Source organism: Pseudopodoces humilis, chromosome 32 (genome assembly GCF_049639895.1).
Source record: "Pseudopodoces humilis isolate 2021_Gansu_Grassland_sample_001 chromosome 32, ASM4963989v1, whole genome shotgun sequence".
Lineage (NCBI taxonomy): Eukaryota > Metazoa > Chordata > Aves > Passeriformes > Paridae > Pseudopodoces > Pseudopodoces humilis.
The window spans coordinates 963,028-980,727 of NC_142231.1; the positions used below are offsets into that span (position 1 = coordinate 963,028).

A 17,700-nucleotide genomic window follows, 5' to 3' on the forward strand; every position below is an offset into this window, starting at 1 on the left:
ACAAAAACACCAGGAATGAAACAAAAACGCCGGGAATGAAACAGAAACGCCGGGAAGGAAACGCTGGGACGGAAATGCCGGGAATGAAACAAAAATGCTGGGAAGGAAACAAAAATTCCGGGAAGGAAACGGCTCCAACCAACCCCAAAGGGAAAAATCCAGCAGCACCTGCCCCGTGCCAGGCCAAATCCTGCCCCTCCCAGGGCAGGGAGGATGGGGAACGCGCCGGGCGCGGAAAGCTCCAGAACTCTTGGCTTCGCCTCCCCTGTGTCCCCGCAGAGCCCTCCCAGTCTTGTTCTCCTTCAAAGTGCCCAATATTTATAGGATTCCTAAATAAATAGAACGCGCTAGCGGGTCACCGGGGGGGGGGCTACTCCGAGTAGCAGCCGTCCAGGCCGAGGGCGTTGTGGCGCTCCTTGGAGTAGGGGCAGGAGGAGCCGTTGGGGAGGGCCCCGCACGCCGCCGCCGCCGCCTTGGCCGCGATGCCGCAGTTCTTGAGGAGGTTGAAGCTGAAGGAGCCGATGGCGTCCTTGGGGGGGAAAGGCTTCATGGTGGAGAGGATAAGTGCCAGGCAGTCGGCCACGTCCTTGTTGGGGGCACAGGCCAGAGCTGGGGTGTGACCTGAAGTGGGGGGAGGTGATGGAGGGGTTATGGGGGGTGTTGTTGGGGGGTGGGGGGGGGGTTATTGGGGTGTGGAATGGTATTACTGGGGTGTGGGGTGGGATTATTGGGGTGGGATTGGGGCGTGGGGTGGGATTGTGGGGTGGGATTGTGGGGTGGGATGGGATTATTGGGGTGGGATTGGGGTGTGGGATTACTGGGGTGGGATTGTGGGGTGGGATGGGATTATTGGGGTGGGATTGGGGTGTGGGGTGGGATTAGTGGGGTGTGGGGTGGGATTAGTGGGGTGTGGGGTGGGATTATTGGGGTATGGAATGGTATTACTGGGGTGTGGGGTGGGATTATTGGGGTGGGATTGGGGTGTGGGATTACTGGGGTGGGATTGTCGGGTGGGATGGGATTATTGGGGTGGGATTGGGGCGTGGGGTGGGATTAGTGGGGTGTGGGGTGGGATTAGTGGGGTGTGGGGTGGGATTAGTGGGGTGTGGGGTGGGATTATTGGGGTATGGAATGGTATTACTGGGGTGTGGGGTGGGATTATTGGGGTGGGATTGGGGCATGGGGTGGGATTGTGGGGTGGGATTGTCGGGGTGGGATGGGATTATTGGGGTGGGATTGGGGCGTGGGGTGGGATTAGTGGGGTGTGGGGTGGGATTAGTGGGGTGTGGGGTGGGATTATTGGGGTATGGAATGGTATTACTGGGGTGTGGGGTGGGATTATTGGGGTGGGATTGTCGGGTGGGATTGTGGGGTGGGATGGGATTATTGGGGTGGGAGATTGGGGTGTGGGGTGGGATTAGTGGGGTGTGGGGTGGGGTTATTGGGGTATGGAATGGTATTACTGGGGTGTGGGGTGGGATTATTGGGGTGGGATTGGGGCGTGGGGTGGGATTGTGGGGTGGGATGGGATTACTGGGGTGGGATTGTGGGGTGGGATGGGATTATTGGGGTGGGATTGGGGTGTGGGGTGGGATTGTGAGGTGGGATGGGATTATTGGGGTGTGGGGTGGGATTGTGCCGTGGGATTATTGGGGTGTGGGGTGGTATTATTGGGGTGTAGGGTGGGATTATTGGGGTGTGGGGTGGGATTATTGGGGTGGGAAGTTTTTTTGGGAGGAGATTAATTTGGAATGGAAGTTTTTTTGGGAGGGGATGAACTGGGAATGGAAGTTTTTTGGGGAGGGGATGATTTGGGAATGGATTTTTTGGGGAGGGGATGAACTGGGAATATAAATTTTTTGGGAGGGGATGAACTGGGAATGGAAGCTTCGGGTAAGGAGGATGTTTTGGGTGAGCATTTCCCGGGCTCTGGGCACTTCCCAGGAATGCTGCAATCCTGGGAAAACACGCACCTTCTTCATCCACAGCCAGCACGGTGGCCCCTCGGCTGAGCAGCGCCTGCACCACGGCGGCCAGGCCGTTCCGTGCCGCGATGTGCAGCGGCCTGCCGGGGGGGAAAACGCCATCAGAACCCCAAAAACCCCGGGGAGCGCCCCGTGCCAAAACCTTGGAGAGGATTCAAGGGCAGGCCCGAGCTCAGCTGCCCCCGAGCTCGCCCGTTCCCACATTTCCCGTTTCCCCCCTGTGTGAATACTCACATCTGCAGAGCACTGTTACTTGCATTGATAAGGCCAAGGTCTTGGGTTTCCCCCAGGATCAACAAGGCACACTTTTCATGGCCCTGGGGAGGAGACAGGGGGGGTTCAGGGGGCTGGGGAGAGGCCTGATGCCAGGGAATGTGGATGTGGAATCATTCCCTGCACCTGTCCTCCTCCCACAGGTCACCTTGGCAGAGGTTGTCCCTCCACCTTTTCTGCTTTGGCGTGGACAAAGTGACCGCAGGGCTCGGGTTGGGAGTGACCATAAAAATCCCCTCTGCCACCAGCCCAGGCTGCTCCAAACCACGGCCAAGCTGGCCTTGGACATTTCCAGGGATGGGGAAACCTCTGGGAAATCCATTCCAGGCCCTCACAGAGAGGAGTTTCTTCCCAAAATCCCACCTAGCCCTGCCTTGTGTCACTGTGGTCATTCCCAGCTGTCCCATCGCTCCAAAGTCACTCTCCAGATTTCCCGGAGCCCCTCTGGGCACTGGAAGTTCTCCCTGGAGCCTTCCCTTCATCCAGATGATGTCCCACAAACTCATCCCAATCACCTCCCACCATCCCAGGCTGCTCCCAGCCCCGTCCAACCCAGCCAGGCATGGAAATGAGCCTGGAAATTCAGAGAGGAGCTCCCCAGGAAAAGCACAGAGAGCCAAAACTGCCCAGGGGGACGCCTGGAGGTGCCACCCAGACCAGACTTTCTGGGGTAAAACATCCCAGGGGCTCCAAGGCCTGGAATTTCTGGGGTACAACTCCCCTTCCAGGGGCTCCATGGCCTGGAATAGCTGGAATTATTTTTGGGGTAAAACTCCCCTTTCAGCACATCCCAGACGTTCCAAGGCCTGGAATTGCTAGAATTATTTTTGGGGTAAAACTCCCCTTTCAGCACATCCCAATGATTCCAAAGCCTGGAATTTCTGGGGTATAAAAACCCCTTTCAGCACATCCCAGACATTCCAAGGCCTGGAATTGCTAGAATTATTTTTGGGGTAAAACTCCCCTTTCAGCACATCCCAATGATTCCAAAGCCTGGAATTTCTGGGTTATAAAAACCCCTTTCAGCACATCCCAGAGTTTCCAAGACCCGGAGTTATTTGGGGGTAAAACCAACCCTTAACCCTGTCCCCACCTTGCTGCAGGCCAGGTGAAGAGCTGTGTTCTTGTTGACATCCAGCACAGTAATATTCGCTTTCGCTTGGAACAGCAGGAACTCTGCAACGAGGAGGAGGAGGAAGAGGAGGTGAGGAAGAGCTCAAAAACACCCCCCAGGTGAGGAGCACAGCTGTGTCCCCGTGGCACCCACCCACTGCTGCCGTGTGCCCGTTCTCCGAAGCCACCATGAGGGGGGTCCTGCCCAGCTTGTCCGGGGTGTCCACCTCGGCCTGGTGGCGCAGCAGCAGCTGTAAACCATGGACGTTGTCTGCGAAGGCAGCAGCGTGAAGGGGTGTCCTGGGGAAGCCAAAAAAACAAAAAAACCCAGCCAGGGCTGGGGTCAGCAGCAGGGAAATGCTCTGGGGTTCCTTTTGTGTTTTCCTCATTTTTGCATTGGTGGTTAACTCTAAATTCGTGTGAAGTGCGAGCAGTGATTTAGTGCTGGGGTTAAAAACCGGTTAGAAACGCTGGGTTAAACACGGAGCTGTTAAACGCTGTTAAAAATGTTTGACATTGGTTTTTGGGGTAAAAATCCCCTTTTAGCACATCCCAGAGCCTCCAAGGATTGGAACTATTTTTGGGGTAAAAATCCCCTTTTAGCACATCCCAGAGCCTCCAAGGATTGGAATTATTTTGGGGGTAAAACACCTCTTTCAGCACATCCCAGGGGCTTCAAGGCCTGGAATTGCTGGAATTATTTTTGGGGTAACAATTCCCTTTCAGCACATCCCAGAGGTTTCAAGGATTAGAATTTCTGGAATTATTTTTGGGGTAAAACTCCTCCTTCAGCACATCCCAGAGGCTCCAAGGCCTGGAATTGTTGGAATTATTTTTGGGGTAACAATTCCCTTTCAGCACATCCCAGGGGCTTCAAGGATTGGAATTATTTTTGGGGTAAAAATCCCCTTTTAGCACATCCCAGAGCCTCCAAGGATTGGAATTGCTGGAATTATTTCTGGGGTAAAACTCCTCTTTCAGCACATCCCAGGGGCTCCAAGGCCTGGAATTATTAAAGTGGAATTGAGGAGAGCAAACTGGGAGGATGGGACTCCACCACCTGGAGCTGTAATTGCACGATTCACCCCAATATGCAAATGGAATTTTGAATTTGGAAATGCACCAAAACTTATCAAAGTGTGAAAACTCCGGGCTCATTGTTGCCCACGTGTTTTTTTACTAAATCCCCGTTTTATTCCTTTAACTCTGTCCAGAGCCATGCTCACCTTCCTTTGGCATCTCTGCTATTAACAATCTTGGCACCTAATGCTTCCACCAGCATTTCAGCAGTGCCGTCCTGGTTGTTAATTCTGCGGGAACAGGAGGAGAAGGGAAGTCAGGAAAGGGCTGGGCAGGTCTGGGCTGACAGCAGAACATTCAGGGGCTCCAAGGATTTCAGCTATTTCTTGGGGAAAACATCCCTTTCAGAGGCTTCAAGGCCTGGAATTATTTATTGAGGTAAAAATCACCTTTTAGCACATCCCAGGGGCTCCAGGGCCTGGAATAGTTGGAATTATTTTTGAGTTAAAACTCCCCTTTCAGCACATCCCGAAGGTTCCAAAACCTGGAATTTCTGTGGTAAAAATCCCCTTTCAGCACATCCCAGGGGCTCCAAGGCCTTCAGTTATTTGGGATAAAACTCCTCCTTCAGAGGCTCCAAGGCCTGGAATTATTTCTGGGATAAAATTCCCCTTCTAGCACATCCCAGAGGTTCCAAGGCCTGGAATTGTTGGAATTATTTTTGGGGTAAAACTCCCTTTTCAGCACATCCCAGAGGCTCCAAGACCTGGAATTTCTGGGGTAAAACTCCCTTTTCAGGGCCCCCCAGGCTTGGAATTGTTTTTGGGGTGTCACTTACACTGCACAGTGCAATGGAGTAAAGGGGTTTCCTTCTAGGTACGCAAACGGGTTGTGTTCAAGTAACAATTCAAGACAATCTTCGTGCCCTGAGGAGAGAGGGACAGGCTTGGAGCAGTTTTCCCACTGAATCCCACAATCCCAGAGGTTGGAAAAGCATCGAGTCCAAGCTGGGAACGATCCCCAGCCCCAAGTGCCACGTCCTGGACACCTCCAGGGATGGAGACTTCAAACCAATCCCTTGCTTGGTAATTCCCAAATCCTTCCCATTCCATACCTGGTGCTTCCTAAATCATTCCCATCCATCACTGGCTGCTCCCCAAATCCTCCCCATCCCCTTCCCCATCCCTCGCTTGCTGCTTCCAAAATCCTTCCTCAGGCACCTCCAGGGATGGGGACTCCAAACCTCCCTGGGCAGCTCCAAAGCCTGACAGCCTTTTCCATGGAAAAAATCCTCCTGCTGTCCCATCCTGAACCTCTCCTGGAGGAATCTGGGGCTGTTCCTTCTCATGCCGGTGTTCCCTGGGAGCAGAGCCCAGCCCCACTCTCCCATCAGGGAGGTGTGGGGTGAAAAGATCCCTCCTGAGCCTCCTTTTCTCCAGGCCCAGCCCTTGCCCAGCCCCCTCAGGACTTCTCCAGAGCCTTCTCCTGCTGCTCCAGCCCTTCCCCAGCTCTGGTCACGCTGCAGCCCCTCAATGTCCCTGTGGCCTCACATTTCCCGCTCTTTTTCTCCCCTCACGTTTCCCGCTCTTTTTCTCCCCACACGTTTCCTGCCCTTTTTGTCCCCTCACGTTTCCCGCTCTTTTCCTCCCCTCACGTTTCCCGCTCTTTTTCTCCCCTCATGTTTCCCGCTTTTTCTCCCCTCACATTTCCCGCCCTTTTTCTCCCCTCACGTTTCCCGCTCTTTTCTCCCCTCACATTTCCTGCTCTTTTCCCCTCACATTTCCCACCCTTTTCCCTTCACCTTTCCTGTTATTTCCTCCCCTCATGTCTCCCACCCTTTTTGTCCCCTCACATTTCCAGCAGCCCAGAGCTGCACCCAGCGCTGGAGGGGCCTCAGCAGGACAAAAGAGCTTCCCAAAAATCCAGAGGCCCAAAAGAAGCATCCAACCCTTCCCAGAGAATCCATTTCCCCGCTGGCAGCAGCCTGAGGAGGCTTTTAACCCCACACACGCCCTGACGGCCTCCCAGTCACGCAGCCACCCTAAAACCCATCTCCCCATTTTAAAACCTCCCCCTTCTCTCAGGACCCTGGCAGGGGGGAGCGAAGCGATTCCTGCCATCTTTCCCAGCAGCAGAACCGCGGGAGGCGAGGATCAGGATGAGGAAGAGGAGGGAGGCTCTCACCACTGTAAGAAGCCCAGTGCATGGGCGAGTAGCCGCTGTAGTCCACCACCGAGTCCAGCGGGTCCGTGGAGAGCGCGGCCTGCAGCAGCGTCCGCAGCACCTCCAGGTGGCCGCAGGCCGAGGCGAAGTGGATCGGGGTCCGGCCCTTGAAATCCCGGCACAGGACGAAGGCATCATGGTCCAGCAGAGCAGCCAGGCAATCCTCACAGCCTGTCACGGCCTGCATCCATGGAATTCAGGGAATTACTGCCTTGGAAGAGACCCTCGAGGTCATTGAGTGCAGCCCTGACACCTCAACCAAACCTCTGCACATCCAGGCTTTTTATAAAAACATCCAGGGATGGTGACTCCGCTTTGTCATTTTATGTTACCAGAAGCTGTACTCACTTCTTTGCATTCTGCTCTGCAGCACAGACAGGACAGAGCTCTCCTTTGCTTTTAGTTTTTACAAGTTTTTCCTTTTCTTGGATCTGTTCAAAGCTGCTCTGGACTGAAAACCCAGAAAAGCACCGGAGCTCCCACCTGGAGCCCAGCAGGGCCTGGGAGCTGCATTCCAGCACCAGAGGAACTGAACAGAGCCTGAGTGAGCCAAGCAAAGCAACCCCTGACGAAAAGGACTTCCTGAATTTGCCATCTCCTCAGAACTGTGAGAGGTATTATTATTAATATTATTAATTAATTAATAATTATTAATATTATTCCGTTTTTACGCTTGTTAAATAAACTGGTTTTTTCCACTTTTCTCCCAGGAAATCTTTTCCCCTACCAGTTGGATTTGATTTCTGGAGGGACCCCATGTGGAGGCTTCTTCCCAAATTTGTCCTAAACCAGGACAGCCTCACAGACTAAATTCTGTACCCCTAAAGAATTACCAGCTTTTATAGGAATGAAATCCCTAAGAGTAGAAAACAGCTCGTTTCTCATAAGAAACAATTCTAAGACTGTAAGAAACAATTCTAAGACTGTAAGAAACAATTCCAAGGCTGTAATAACCTACAGAAAGGTTGTTTACACAACCTAAGCACCTATAAAAAACTATCTCAAATCATTAAAAAACAAAAAAAACCCACAAATAATATCTAAAAAGAGACACAAAGCACCTCTAGTAAAATGACCAAACTGTGAGGGGCAGCTTTAATTTGCTTTTTTGGGGGGACTCCTATTTGGAAGTTCTATCCCAAATTTGCCCTAAACCAGTACACCAACCAAAACAAAGCAGTGAGAGCTGCACCCTCAAAAAATTAAATTTCAGACGTGAAAATAAACCTTATCCTACTTCCCTATTAATTTCCCTATTAAACGAGAGCGCTGTCCAACACAACAGCACATTTCTGGCCTTTTTACCCGTGTTTTCCCCCTAATTCCACATCTCCAGAAGGGAAATTTGGGGTTTTTTTGTCTCCTCACCCCTCGGTGCAGCGCGGTGCGGCCCCTCTTGTCGGCGGCGTCGGCCGTGGATCCCTTCTCCAGCAGGAGGTGGACGCAGTCCACGTGGCCGTTCATGATGGCCAGCATCAGCGGGGTCCTGCCGCCGGGAAAAGGGGCTGGCTGCAGAATTCCAGGATTCCCCGGGAATGCTGCTCCCAGGAACAGCCTGGGAAGGTGTTGGGAGCTGCTGGAAGCGTCACCCCCTTGGCCAGCAGAGGCAGCTGCGGCTGGTTGGGATTGCGGTTCTGCTTCTGGGGTAATCGGCGGACACAGGAATGGCGAGGGATAATCGGGAATGGCGAGGGATAATCGGGAATGGTGGTGAGGGATAATCAGGAATGGTGGCGAGGGATAATCGGGAATGGTGAGGGATAATCGGGAATGGCGAGGGATAATCGGGAATGGCGAGGGATAATCGGGAATGGCGAGGGATAATCGGGAATGGTGGTGAGGGATAATCGGGAATGGTGGCGAGGGATAATCGGGAATGGTGGTGAGGGATAATTTGAAATGATGAGGGGTAATTGGGAATGGTGGTGAGGGATAATCAGGAACGATAGTGAGGGACAATCAGGAATGGTGGTGTGGGATAATTGGGAATGCTGGTGAGGAATAATTGGGAATGGTGAGGGATAATCGGGAATGCTGGTGAAGAACAATCAGGAATGGTGGTGAAGAACAATCAGGAATGGTGGTGAGGGATAACTGGGAATGGTGGTGAGGGATAATTTGAAATGATGAGGGGTAATTGGGAATGGTGGTGAAGGACAATCAGGAATGGTGGTGAAGGACAATCAGGAATGATAGTGAGGGATAATCGGGAATGGTGGTGAGGGATAATCAGGAATGATAGTGAGGGACAATCAGGAATGCTAGTGAGGGATAATCGGGAATGGTGGTGAGGGATAATCAGGAATGGTGGCGAGGGATAATTGGGAATGGTGGTGAAGAACAATAAGGAATGGTGGTGAGGGATAATTTGGAATGGTGAGGGGTAATCAGGAATCATGGTGAGGGACAATCAGGAATGGTGCTGACACCTCTGGGATCAGACATTTGAGCAGGAACCAGGGAATGTGGGACGAACCCAGCACAGCCCATTCCATCTCCCCGCTCCCTTGGGAAGGAGGAGGAGCTGGGAAGAGCGAGGAGAAGCCGCTTCTAAAGCATTTTCTCTCTCATCACCCTGATTATTTTATCAGTATCAAATCCAACTCGCTCACTGAACATCCCAAATTCCAGCCTGCGCTGGAGCTCGCTGCGGGATCTCTCCCAGCCCTTCTCTCATCCTGGGAATTCCCATCCCAATTCCCTCCCCGATCCCGCAGTGGCTTTGGGGGCCCCGGCACTCACTGGCCGTGGATGTCCATGACGTCGGTGATGTCGGCCCGCTCGCCGCTGTCGATCAGGAGGTGCAGGGAATCCGTGTTCCCGTTGGCAGCTGGATGGGGGGAGCGGGAAATGGGGAGGAGGAAAAATGGGAGGAGGAAATGAGGGAGGAGGAAAAGAGGGATGAGGAAATGAGGGATGAGGAAAAATGGGATGAGGAAAAGAAGGATGAGAAAAAGTGGGATGAGGAAATGAGAGGGAAAGAGGAGTTAGGAAATAGGGATGAGGAAAAGAGGGATAAGGAAATGAGGGATGAGGAAAAATGGGATGAGGAAAAGAAGGATGAGGAAAAGGGATGAGGAAATCAGGGATGAAAAAAGAAAGAAAAGAGGGATGAAAAAAGAGGGATGAGGAAAAGAGGGATGAGGAAAAGAGGGATGAGAAAAAGAGGAACGAGGAAAAGAGGGATGAGGAAGAGATGGATGAGGAAGGGAAGGATGAGGAAGAGAAGGATGAGGAAAAGAGGGATGAGAAGATGGATGAGGAAAAGATGGATGAGAAAAAGAGGGATGAAGAAGAGGGACAAGGAAAAGAGGGATGAGGACAAATGGAATAAGGAAAAGAGGGATGAGAAGATGGATGAGGAAGAGAGGGATGAGGAAAAGACGGATGAGAAAAAGCGGGATAAGGACAAATGGCAAAAGGAAAACAGGGGTAAGGAAAAGAGGAACAAGGAAAAGAGGGACGAGGACAAATGGGATAAAGAGGAAAGAGGAAAAGAAGGATGAGGAAAAGAGGGACGAGGACAAATGGGATAAAGAAAAGAGGGAAGAGGAAAAGAGGGACGAGGAAAAGAGGGACAAGGAAAAGAGGGAAGAGGAAAAGAGGGACGAGGAAAAGAGGGACGAGGAAAAGAGGGATAAGAAGGTGGATAAGGAAAACAGGGGTGAGGAGAAGAGGGATGAGGACAAATGGGATAAAGAAAAGAGGAACAAGGAAAAGAGGGACAAGGACAAACAGCAGAAGTAAAACAGGGGCGAGGAAAAGCAGCACAAGAAAAGTCAGAACGCCGCAGCGCAGGGACAGGAAGGAGCTGACCCCGCAGGTTTGGGCTGGGGCTCACCTGCAGCGTGGAGAGGCGTCCACTTCCTCTTCCTCTCCTTGAGCAGGGCGGAGGCGCCGTGGCTGGTGAGCACCTGCACGCACTCGCTGGAGCCGCGCTCCGTGGCCAGGTAGAGCGCGGTGCGGCCCTTGTGGTCCCGCACGTCCAGGTTCACCAGAGTCTCGGCCAGCGCCTTCAGCGCTTCACAGTGACCGTTGTAGGCCTGTGGGCACGGTGGGGAGAGGATGGGACACCCGGGGGGCAGCCAGGGGACAGCCAGGTGTCCAGAAATGTCACCCAGGCACACAGAGTGTCACCCAGGTATCCAAAAATGTCACCCAGGCACAAAGAGTGTCACCCAAGTATCCAAAAAAATGTGTCCCCCGGGCACCCAGAGTGCCCTCAAAGCACGCAGAGTGTCCTTCGGGTACCCAGAAATGTCACCCAGGCACTCAGAGTGTCCCTTGGGTACCCAGAGTGTCTCTCAGGTATCCAAAAATGTCCCCCAGGCACCCAGAGTGTCCCTGGGGTACCTAGAAATGTCCCTCAGGCATCCAGAGGGTCACCTGGGCAGCCAAAGTGTCCTTTGGGTACCCAGAGGGACAGCCAGGTATCCAAAAATGTCCCTCAGGCACCCAGAGTGTCCCCAAGGCATCCAGAAATGTCCCCCAGGCATCCAGAGTGTCCCTCAGGTACCCTGTGTCCCTCAGGAATCCAGAGTGTCCCCCAGGTACCCTGTGTCCCTCAGGAATCCAGTGTCCCCCAGGTATCCAAAAATGTGTCCCCCAGGCACTCAAAAATGACCCTCCCAGAAATGTCTCCCCCAGCACCCTTCCAGGACCTGCAGGAGCCCAGGATATTCTGGAAACCCTTCCAGGACCCTCCCAGCACCCCCAGAACCCTTCCAGAACCCCCAGAACCCTTCCAGGACCCTCCCAGGACCCCAAGAACCTCCCAGGAAGAACCGAAGACAATCCCAGGACAACCCCAGAGCCCTTCCAGGACCTGCAGAAGCCCAGAACATTCTGGAAACCCTTCCAGAACCCTCCCAAGACCCTTCCAGGACCCTCCTGGGACCCCCCAGGCCCTTGCAGGACCTGCAGGCACTCACAGCTAAGTGCAAAGGGCTGACGGGGACGCTGCTCTCCACGTCCTCCAGGCAGTTGAACGACATTTCCAGGAGCTGCAACGGCCAAAGCAACTCCAGAGCTGCTCCCAGAGCTTCTCCCACCCCAAACAGCCAAAATTCGGGATGTGGAGCTCCCCAAATCCCGTTTTTCCGGACTCTTATTCCCCTTCTTTCTCTCTATTCCAGGTTGACAGATCTGACTTTTCTCTCCAGTTCAGGATTTCCCTCTTTCTTGGAGGGATTTTCTCTTTTTTACAGGGGTTTTCCCTCTTTCCTGAGGGGATTTCTGAGGGATTTTCCCTCTCTCCTAAGGGGTATTTTCTCTTTTTCCTGGGGATTTTCCCTCTTTCCTGAGGGATTTTCTCTCTTTCCTGGGGAGAATTTCTGAGGGATTTTCCCTCTTTTCCTGAGATCTTCCCTCTCTCCTGGGGGGGATTTCTGAGGGATTTTACCTCTTTCCTGGGGAATTTTCCCTCTCTCTGGGGGGTTTTCCCTCTCTCCAGGGTGATTTTCCCTCTCTCCCGGGTTATTTGCCCTCTCTCCCAGCGGATTTGCCCTCTCTCCTGGAGGATTTTCCCTTTCCCAGGTGATTTTCCCTCTCTCCCAGGGGATCTTCCTTCTCTCCCGGGTTATTTTCCCTCTCTCCCAGGGGATTTTCCCTCTCTCCCAGAGGATTTTCCCTCTCTCCCGGGTGATTTTCCCTTTCTCCTGGTGGTTTTTCCTCTCTCCTGGTGATTTTCCCTCTCTCCTGGGTGGTTTTTCCTCTCTCCTGGTGATTTTCCCTCTCTCCTGGGTGATTTTTCCTCTCTCCTGGTGATTTTCCCTCTCTCCCAGGTGATTTTCCCTCTCTCCTGGGTGATTTTCGCTCTCTCCCGGGGGATTTTCCCTCTCTCCCAGAGGATTTTCCCTCATTTCCTGGGGGATTTTCCCTCTCTCCCGGAGAATTTTCCCTCTCTCCAGGGGATTTTCCCTCTCTCCCAGGGGATTTTCCCTCTCTCCCAGAGGATTTTCCCTCTCTCCCAGGAGGATTCTCCCTCTCTCCCAGAGGATTTTCCCTCTCTCCCAGGAGGATTCTCCCTCTCTCCCAGAGGATTTTCCCTCTCTCCCAGGAGGATTCTCCCTCTCTCCCGGGGGATTTTCCCTCTCTCTGAGGATTTTCCCTCTCTCCTGGGTGATTTTCCCTCTTTCCCAGTGGATTTTCCCTCTCTCCCAGCCCCCGGAGCCGCTCACCAGCTCCAGGTTCTGCCTGTTGCCGTAGGCGGCCGCGTAGTGGACGGCGGTGTAGCCCTGCTTGTCCCGCAGGGAAGGGTCAGCACCGTTATCCAGCAGGAATTCCAAACAGCTGGAACGGGACACAGGGGGAAAAATGAAGGAAAAGGGCAGGAAAACGCAGGGAAAGCCCCAAAATCCCGGAGCAGGCGCTGGAATCTCCCAGATGGAGTGAGGGGCGGGCTTGGCCCGGAATGGCGGCAGATGGTTCCTCTTGCTGAGGATCCAGAGAGAGGAATTCCCAGGAAATTCCTGGGAAATTCCCAGCAAATTCTCAATGAATTTCCAGGAAATTCCCAGCAAAATTCCTTGTTAATTCCCACCAAATTCCCAACAAAATTGCCAGTAAATTCCCAGCAAAATTCCCATCAAAATTCCTAGCAATATTCCCATCAAATTCCCAGTAAATTCCCAGCAAACTTCCAGTCAATTCCTAGCAAGCTTCTGGCAAAATTCCCACTAAATCCTCATTTAATTCCCATCACATTCCCATCAAAATCCCAGTTAATTCCCAGGAAAATTCCCAGGAAAATTCCCAGGGAATTCCCGGGAAGTTCCCACCCAAAGCACTCACAAAAACGCCTCCTTCAGCCTGGACTCCTTCAGGGGCTCCTCGTCGCTGGCTCCCGAATGAGTCTCTGCTCTGCAACGGCACCGGGGACACCGGTGACAATGGGGACAGCAGCGGGGACAATGGGGACAGTGGGGACAGCACCGGGGACAGCACCAGGGACAATGGGGACAGTGGGGACAGCACCGGGGACAGCACCGGGGACAATGGGGACAATGGGGACAGTGGGGACAGCACCGGGGACAGCACCGGGGACAATGGGGACAATGGGGACAGGGGGGACAGCACCGGGGACAGCACCGGGGACAATGGGGACAGTGGGGACAGCACCGGGGACAGCACGAGTGGCACAGGTGACAATGGGGACACTGCGGACAGCACCGGGGACACAGGTGACAATGGGGACAATGGCAACAGCACCAGGGACACAGGTGACAATGGGGACACTGGGAACAGCAGGGACAGCACCAGGGGCACAGGTGACAATGGGGACAATGGGGACAGCAGGGACAATGGTAACATTGGGGACAACAGGGACAGCGGGGACAACAGGGCCACTGGGGACAGCACCCATGGGGACACTCCCAGTGCCACCTGGGGCTGATGACAACACCCATGAGGACATCCGCAGTGCCACCAGTGCCACCTTGGGGCTGATGACAATGCCCACAGTGCCACCCCCAGTGCCACCTGGGGCTGGTGACAATGCCCACAGTGCCACCCCCAGTGCCACCTGGGGCTGGTGACAATGCCCACAGTGCCACCCCCAGTGCCACTTGGGGCTGGTGACAATGCCCACAGTGCCACCCCCAGTGCCACCTGGGGCTGGTGACAATGCCCACAGTGCCACTCCCGGTGCCACCTGGGGCTGGTGACAATGCCCACAGTGCCACCCCCGGTGCCACCTGGGGCTGGTGACAATGCCCACAGTGCCACCCCCGGTGCCACCCCTGCCCACCTCCTGTAGGTGTCGGAGGCGGCCGCGTAGTGCAGGGGGGTGCAGCCTTTGCCGTCGGCCTCGTTGGCGCTGGCCCCGGCTGTCACCAGTGTCACCGTGCACTGGTAGCTGCCGTTGGCGGCCGCGTAGTGCAGGGGGGTCCTGGGGACACAGAGGGGACACACGGGCTCAGCACGGCCTGCCAAACTCACCTTCCAGGACCTGCAGGAGCCCAGGACACCCCAGCAACCCTTCCAGGACCCAGAACATCCCAGAAACCCTTCCAGGACCTTCCCAGGACACCTTTAAACCCTTCCAGGACTCTCCCAGGACACCCTCAAACCCTTCCAGGACCTTCCCAGAACGTCCTAGAAACCCTTCCAGGACCCAGCAGAAGGCCAGGACACCTCAGGAACCCTTCCAGGACCCTCTCAGGACACTTTGAGAACCCCTCCAGGACCCAGAACATCACAGAAACCCTTCCAGGACCCAGCAGAAGCCCAGGACACTTTGGGAACCCTTCCAGGACCCAGCAGGACACCCCAGAACCCTTCCAGGACCCTCCCAGGACACTTTGGGAACCCTTCCAGGACCCAGCAGGAGTTCAGAACCCCCAGCCCAGGGCGGCTCTGGGGTTTTCCTGCCCCCAGGATTTCGGGGATGTGGGAATGTCCCGGCCCAGGAGCCGCTCACCTCCCGAATTTATCCCTCCTCCTCAGGTCGGCACCGCTGCTCAACAGCAAATTGAGACATTCAACGTTCCTGCAGAAGGGGACAGGGGTCAGGCACCCAGAAATGTCACCCAGGCACCCAAAAATGTCATTCAGGTACCCAAATGTCCCCCTGGCCACCCAAAAATGTCACCCAAGCACCCAGAGTGTCACCCAGGCACCCAAAAATGTCACCCAGGCACCCAGAGTGTCCCTCCCAGGAGTGTCTCCCCCAGAGCCCCTCCAGGACCTGCAGGACCCTCCCAGGACCCTTCCAGGACCCAGGTGTCCGTCCCTGCTCCCAGCAGGTCCATGCCCTCCCTCAGAGCACTGTCCCCATGTCCCAGGTATCCCAAGTGTCCCCATGTCCCCGTGTCCCATGTCCCAGCTGTTCCCAGATGTCCCCGTGTCCTGTGTCCCAGCTGTCCTGGTGTCCCCAGTATCCCCGGTGTCCCCAGCTGTCCTCGGTGTCCCCATGTCCCCAGCTGTCCCTATGTCCCCGGTATCCCCAGTGTCCCCAGCTGTCCCAGTGTCCCCTTGTCCCTAGCTGTCCCCATGTCCCCAGGCTGTCCCGGTGTCCCCAGTGTCTCCAGTGTCCCCAGCTGTCCTGGTGTCCCCATGTCCCAGCTGTCCCAGTGTCCCCAGATGTCCCAGTGTCCCCAGCTGCCCTCATGTCCCAGCTGTCCCAGTATCCCCGGTGTCCCCATGTCCCCAGTGTCCCCAGCTGTCCCGGTGTCCCCGGTGTCCCCAGCTGTCCCCATGTCCCCAGTGTCCCCAGCTGTCCCCATGTCCCCGGTGTCCCCGTGTCCCCACCCTCCGGAGGCGGCGGCGTGCAGGCAGGTCCTGCCCAGGCAGTCGGGGGTGTTGATGTCGAAGCCGGCCGAGAGCACGTGCTCGTTGCTCAGCGACGACACGATGCTGTACAGCTGGCCTGGGGTACAGCCCGTGTCACCGAGTGTCCCCAGGGTCACACGGCTGTCCCCAAGGGTCACCGTGGGTCCCCAAGGGTCACCGAGTGTCCCCAGGGTCACACGGCTGTCCCCAAGGGTCACCGTGGGTCCCCAAGGGTCACCGAGTGTCCCCAGGGTCACACGGCTGTCCCCAAGGGTCACCGTGGGTCCCCAAGGGTCACCGAGTGTCCCCAGGGTCACACGGCTGTCCCCAAGGGTCACCGTGGGTCCCCAGGGTAACCGTGTGTCCCCAAGGGTCACTCAGGTATCCCCAGGGTCACACGGGTGTCCCCAAGGGTCACTGTGGGTCCCCAAGGGTCATCCAGGTGTCCCCAGGATAACTGTGTGCCCCCAAGGGTCACTGCGTGTCCTCAGGGTCACCAAGGTGTCCCCAGGGTCACCATGTGTCAAGGGCCACCGCGTGCCCCCAAGGGTCACCGCAGGTACCCAAGGGTCACCAAGGTGTCCCCAGGGTCACCACCAGTCCCCAGGGTTACCTCAGTGTCCTCGGGATCACCGAGGTGTCCCCAGAGTCACACTGGTGTCCCCAAGGGTCACTTTGGTGTCCCCAAGGGTCACTCTGGTGTCCCCAGGGGTCACTTTGCTGTCCCCAAGAGTCACCTCAGTGTCCCCAGGGTTCACTCTGGTGTCCCCAAGGGTCACTCTGGTGTCCCCAGGGTTCACTCTGGTGTCCCCAAGAGTCACCTGGGTGTCCCCAGGGTTCACTCTGGTGTCCCCAAGGGTCACTCTGGTGTCCCCAAGGCCCCTGGCCGTGGCAGGCATGTCCCACCTGAGGAAAGCAGCTTGCGGCAGCAGTCGGAGAAGCCGAAGAGCACGGCCAGGTGCAGAGGGAACATGTCGTGGATCCCGCGCCTGCAGGGAGGAGCCGGGGTCAGCAGTGCTGGGAACGGGGCTGGAGAAGCTTCTGGAAAACTCCCGAGGGAGCCCAGGGAAAAGGAAGCTCGGAGGGAATTTCCATCCCACAAATCCCTGACAGGAGACGGGGCCGGGCTCTGCTCCCGGGGACAGCCCCAGATTCCACCTGGCTGGACATTCCAGGGAGGAATTCCCTCCTTTGGAAGTGCCCCGGGAGGGTGGGAATCGCCGCCCCGGGCGCTGTGCGGGGCCGGGGTTAGGGCTGGACCTGCTGCCCCGCGAGGCCTTTCCCACCCTCATTCCACAATGTCCCAGCTGTCCCCGGAAACCCTTCCAGGACCCTCCCGGGGCCTTGCCAGGACCCCCCAGAACATCCCGGAACGCCCCCAGGACCCTTCCTGGACCCTCCCAGGACCCAGAACAGTCTGGAAACCCTTCCAGGACCCTCCCGGGGGCCTCCCAGGACACCCCAGAACACCTTCAGAACCATCCAGAACATTCCAGAACCCTCTCAGGACCCTTACAGGACCCCCCAGGACCCCCTGGAACATTCCAGAACCCCCCCCCCAGGACCCTCCCAGGACCCCCCCGAACATTCCAGACCCTCCCAGGACCCCCCCGAACATTCCGGAACCCTCCCAGGACCCAGAACATTCTGGAACCCCGTCCCAGGACCCCCTGGAACATTCTGGAACCCCCCAAGGACCCTCCCAGGACCCCCCAGACCCCCTCCCAGGACCCCCAGAACATTCTGGAACCCTCCCAGGACCCCCCAGAACATTCCAGAACCCCTCCCAGGACCCCCCAGAACATTCCAGAACCCC

General features: G+C 55.7%; 1 protein-coding gene across 1 annotated transcript in view; it reads right to left on the reverse strand.

Moving 5' to 3' along the window:
* Positions 1-304: 304 nt before the first annotated feature.
* ANKRD52 (ankyrin repeat domain 52) overlaps positions 305-17,700 on the reverse strand; it is a 30,236-nt gene continuing 12,840 nt past the window's right edge. Inside the window, exons 11-28 of the mRNA XM_088068778.1 lie at positions 16,791-16,873; positions 15,864-15,981; positions 15,034-15,102; positions 14,362-14,502; positions 13,407-13,475; positions 12,794-12,905; positions 11,546-11,617; positions 10,456-10,657; positions 9,357-9,444; positions 7,983-8,100; positions 6,576-6,795; positions 5,230-5,317; positions 4,598-4,681; positions 3,526-3,671; positions 3,352-3,434; positions 2,220-2,302; positions 1,974-2,065; positions 305-621 (exon numbers count right to left, since the gene is read on the reverse strand). Of these exons, the coding sequence (XP_087924904.1) occupies positions 371-621; positions 1,974-2,065; positions 2,220-2,302; positions 3,352-3,434; positions 3,526-3,671; positions 4,598-4,681; positions 5,230-5,317; positions 6,576-6,795; positions 7,983-8,100; positions 9,357-9,444; positions 10,456-10,657; positions 11,546-11,617; positions 12,794-12,905; positions 13,407-13,475; positions 14,362-14,502; positions 15,034-15,102; positions 15,864-15,981; positions 16,791-16,873 (2,119 nt within the window). The 3' untranslated portion in view covers positions 305-370. The remainder of the gene's footprint in view (positions 622-1,973; positions 2,066-2,219; positions 2,303-3,351; positions 3,435-3,525; positions 3,672-4,597; positions 4,682-5,229; positions 5,318-6,575; positions 6,796-7,982; positions 8,101-9,356; positions 9,445-10,455; positions 10,658-11,545; positions 11,618-12,793; positions 12,906-13,406; positions 13,476-14,361; positions 14,503-15,033; positions 15,103-15,863; positions 15,982-16,790; positions 16,874-17,700) is intronic.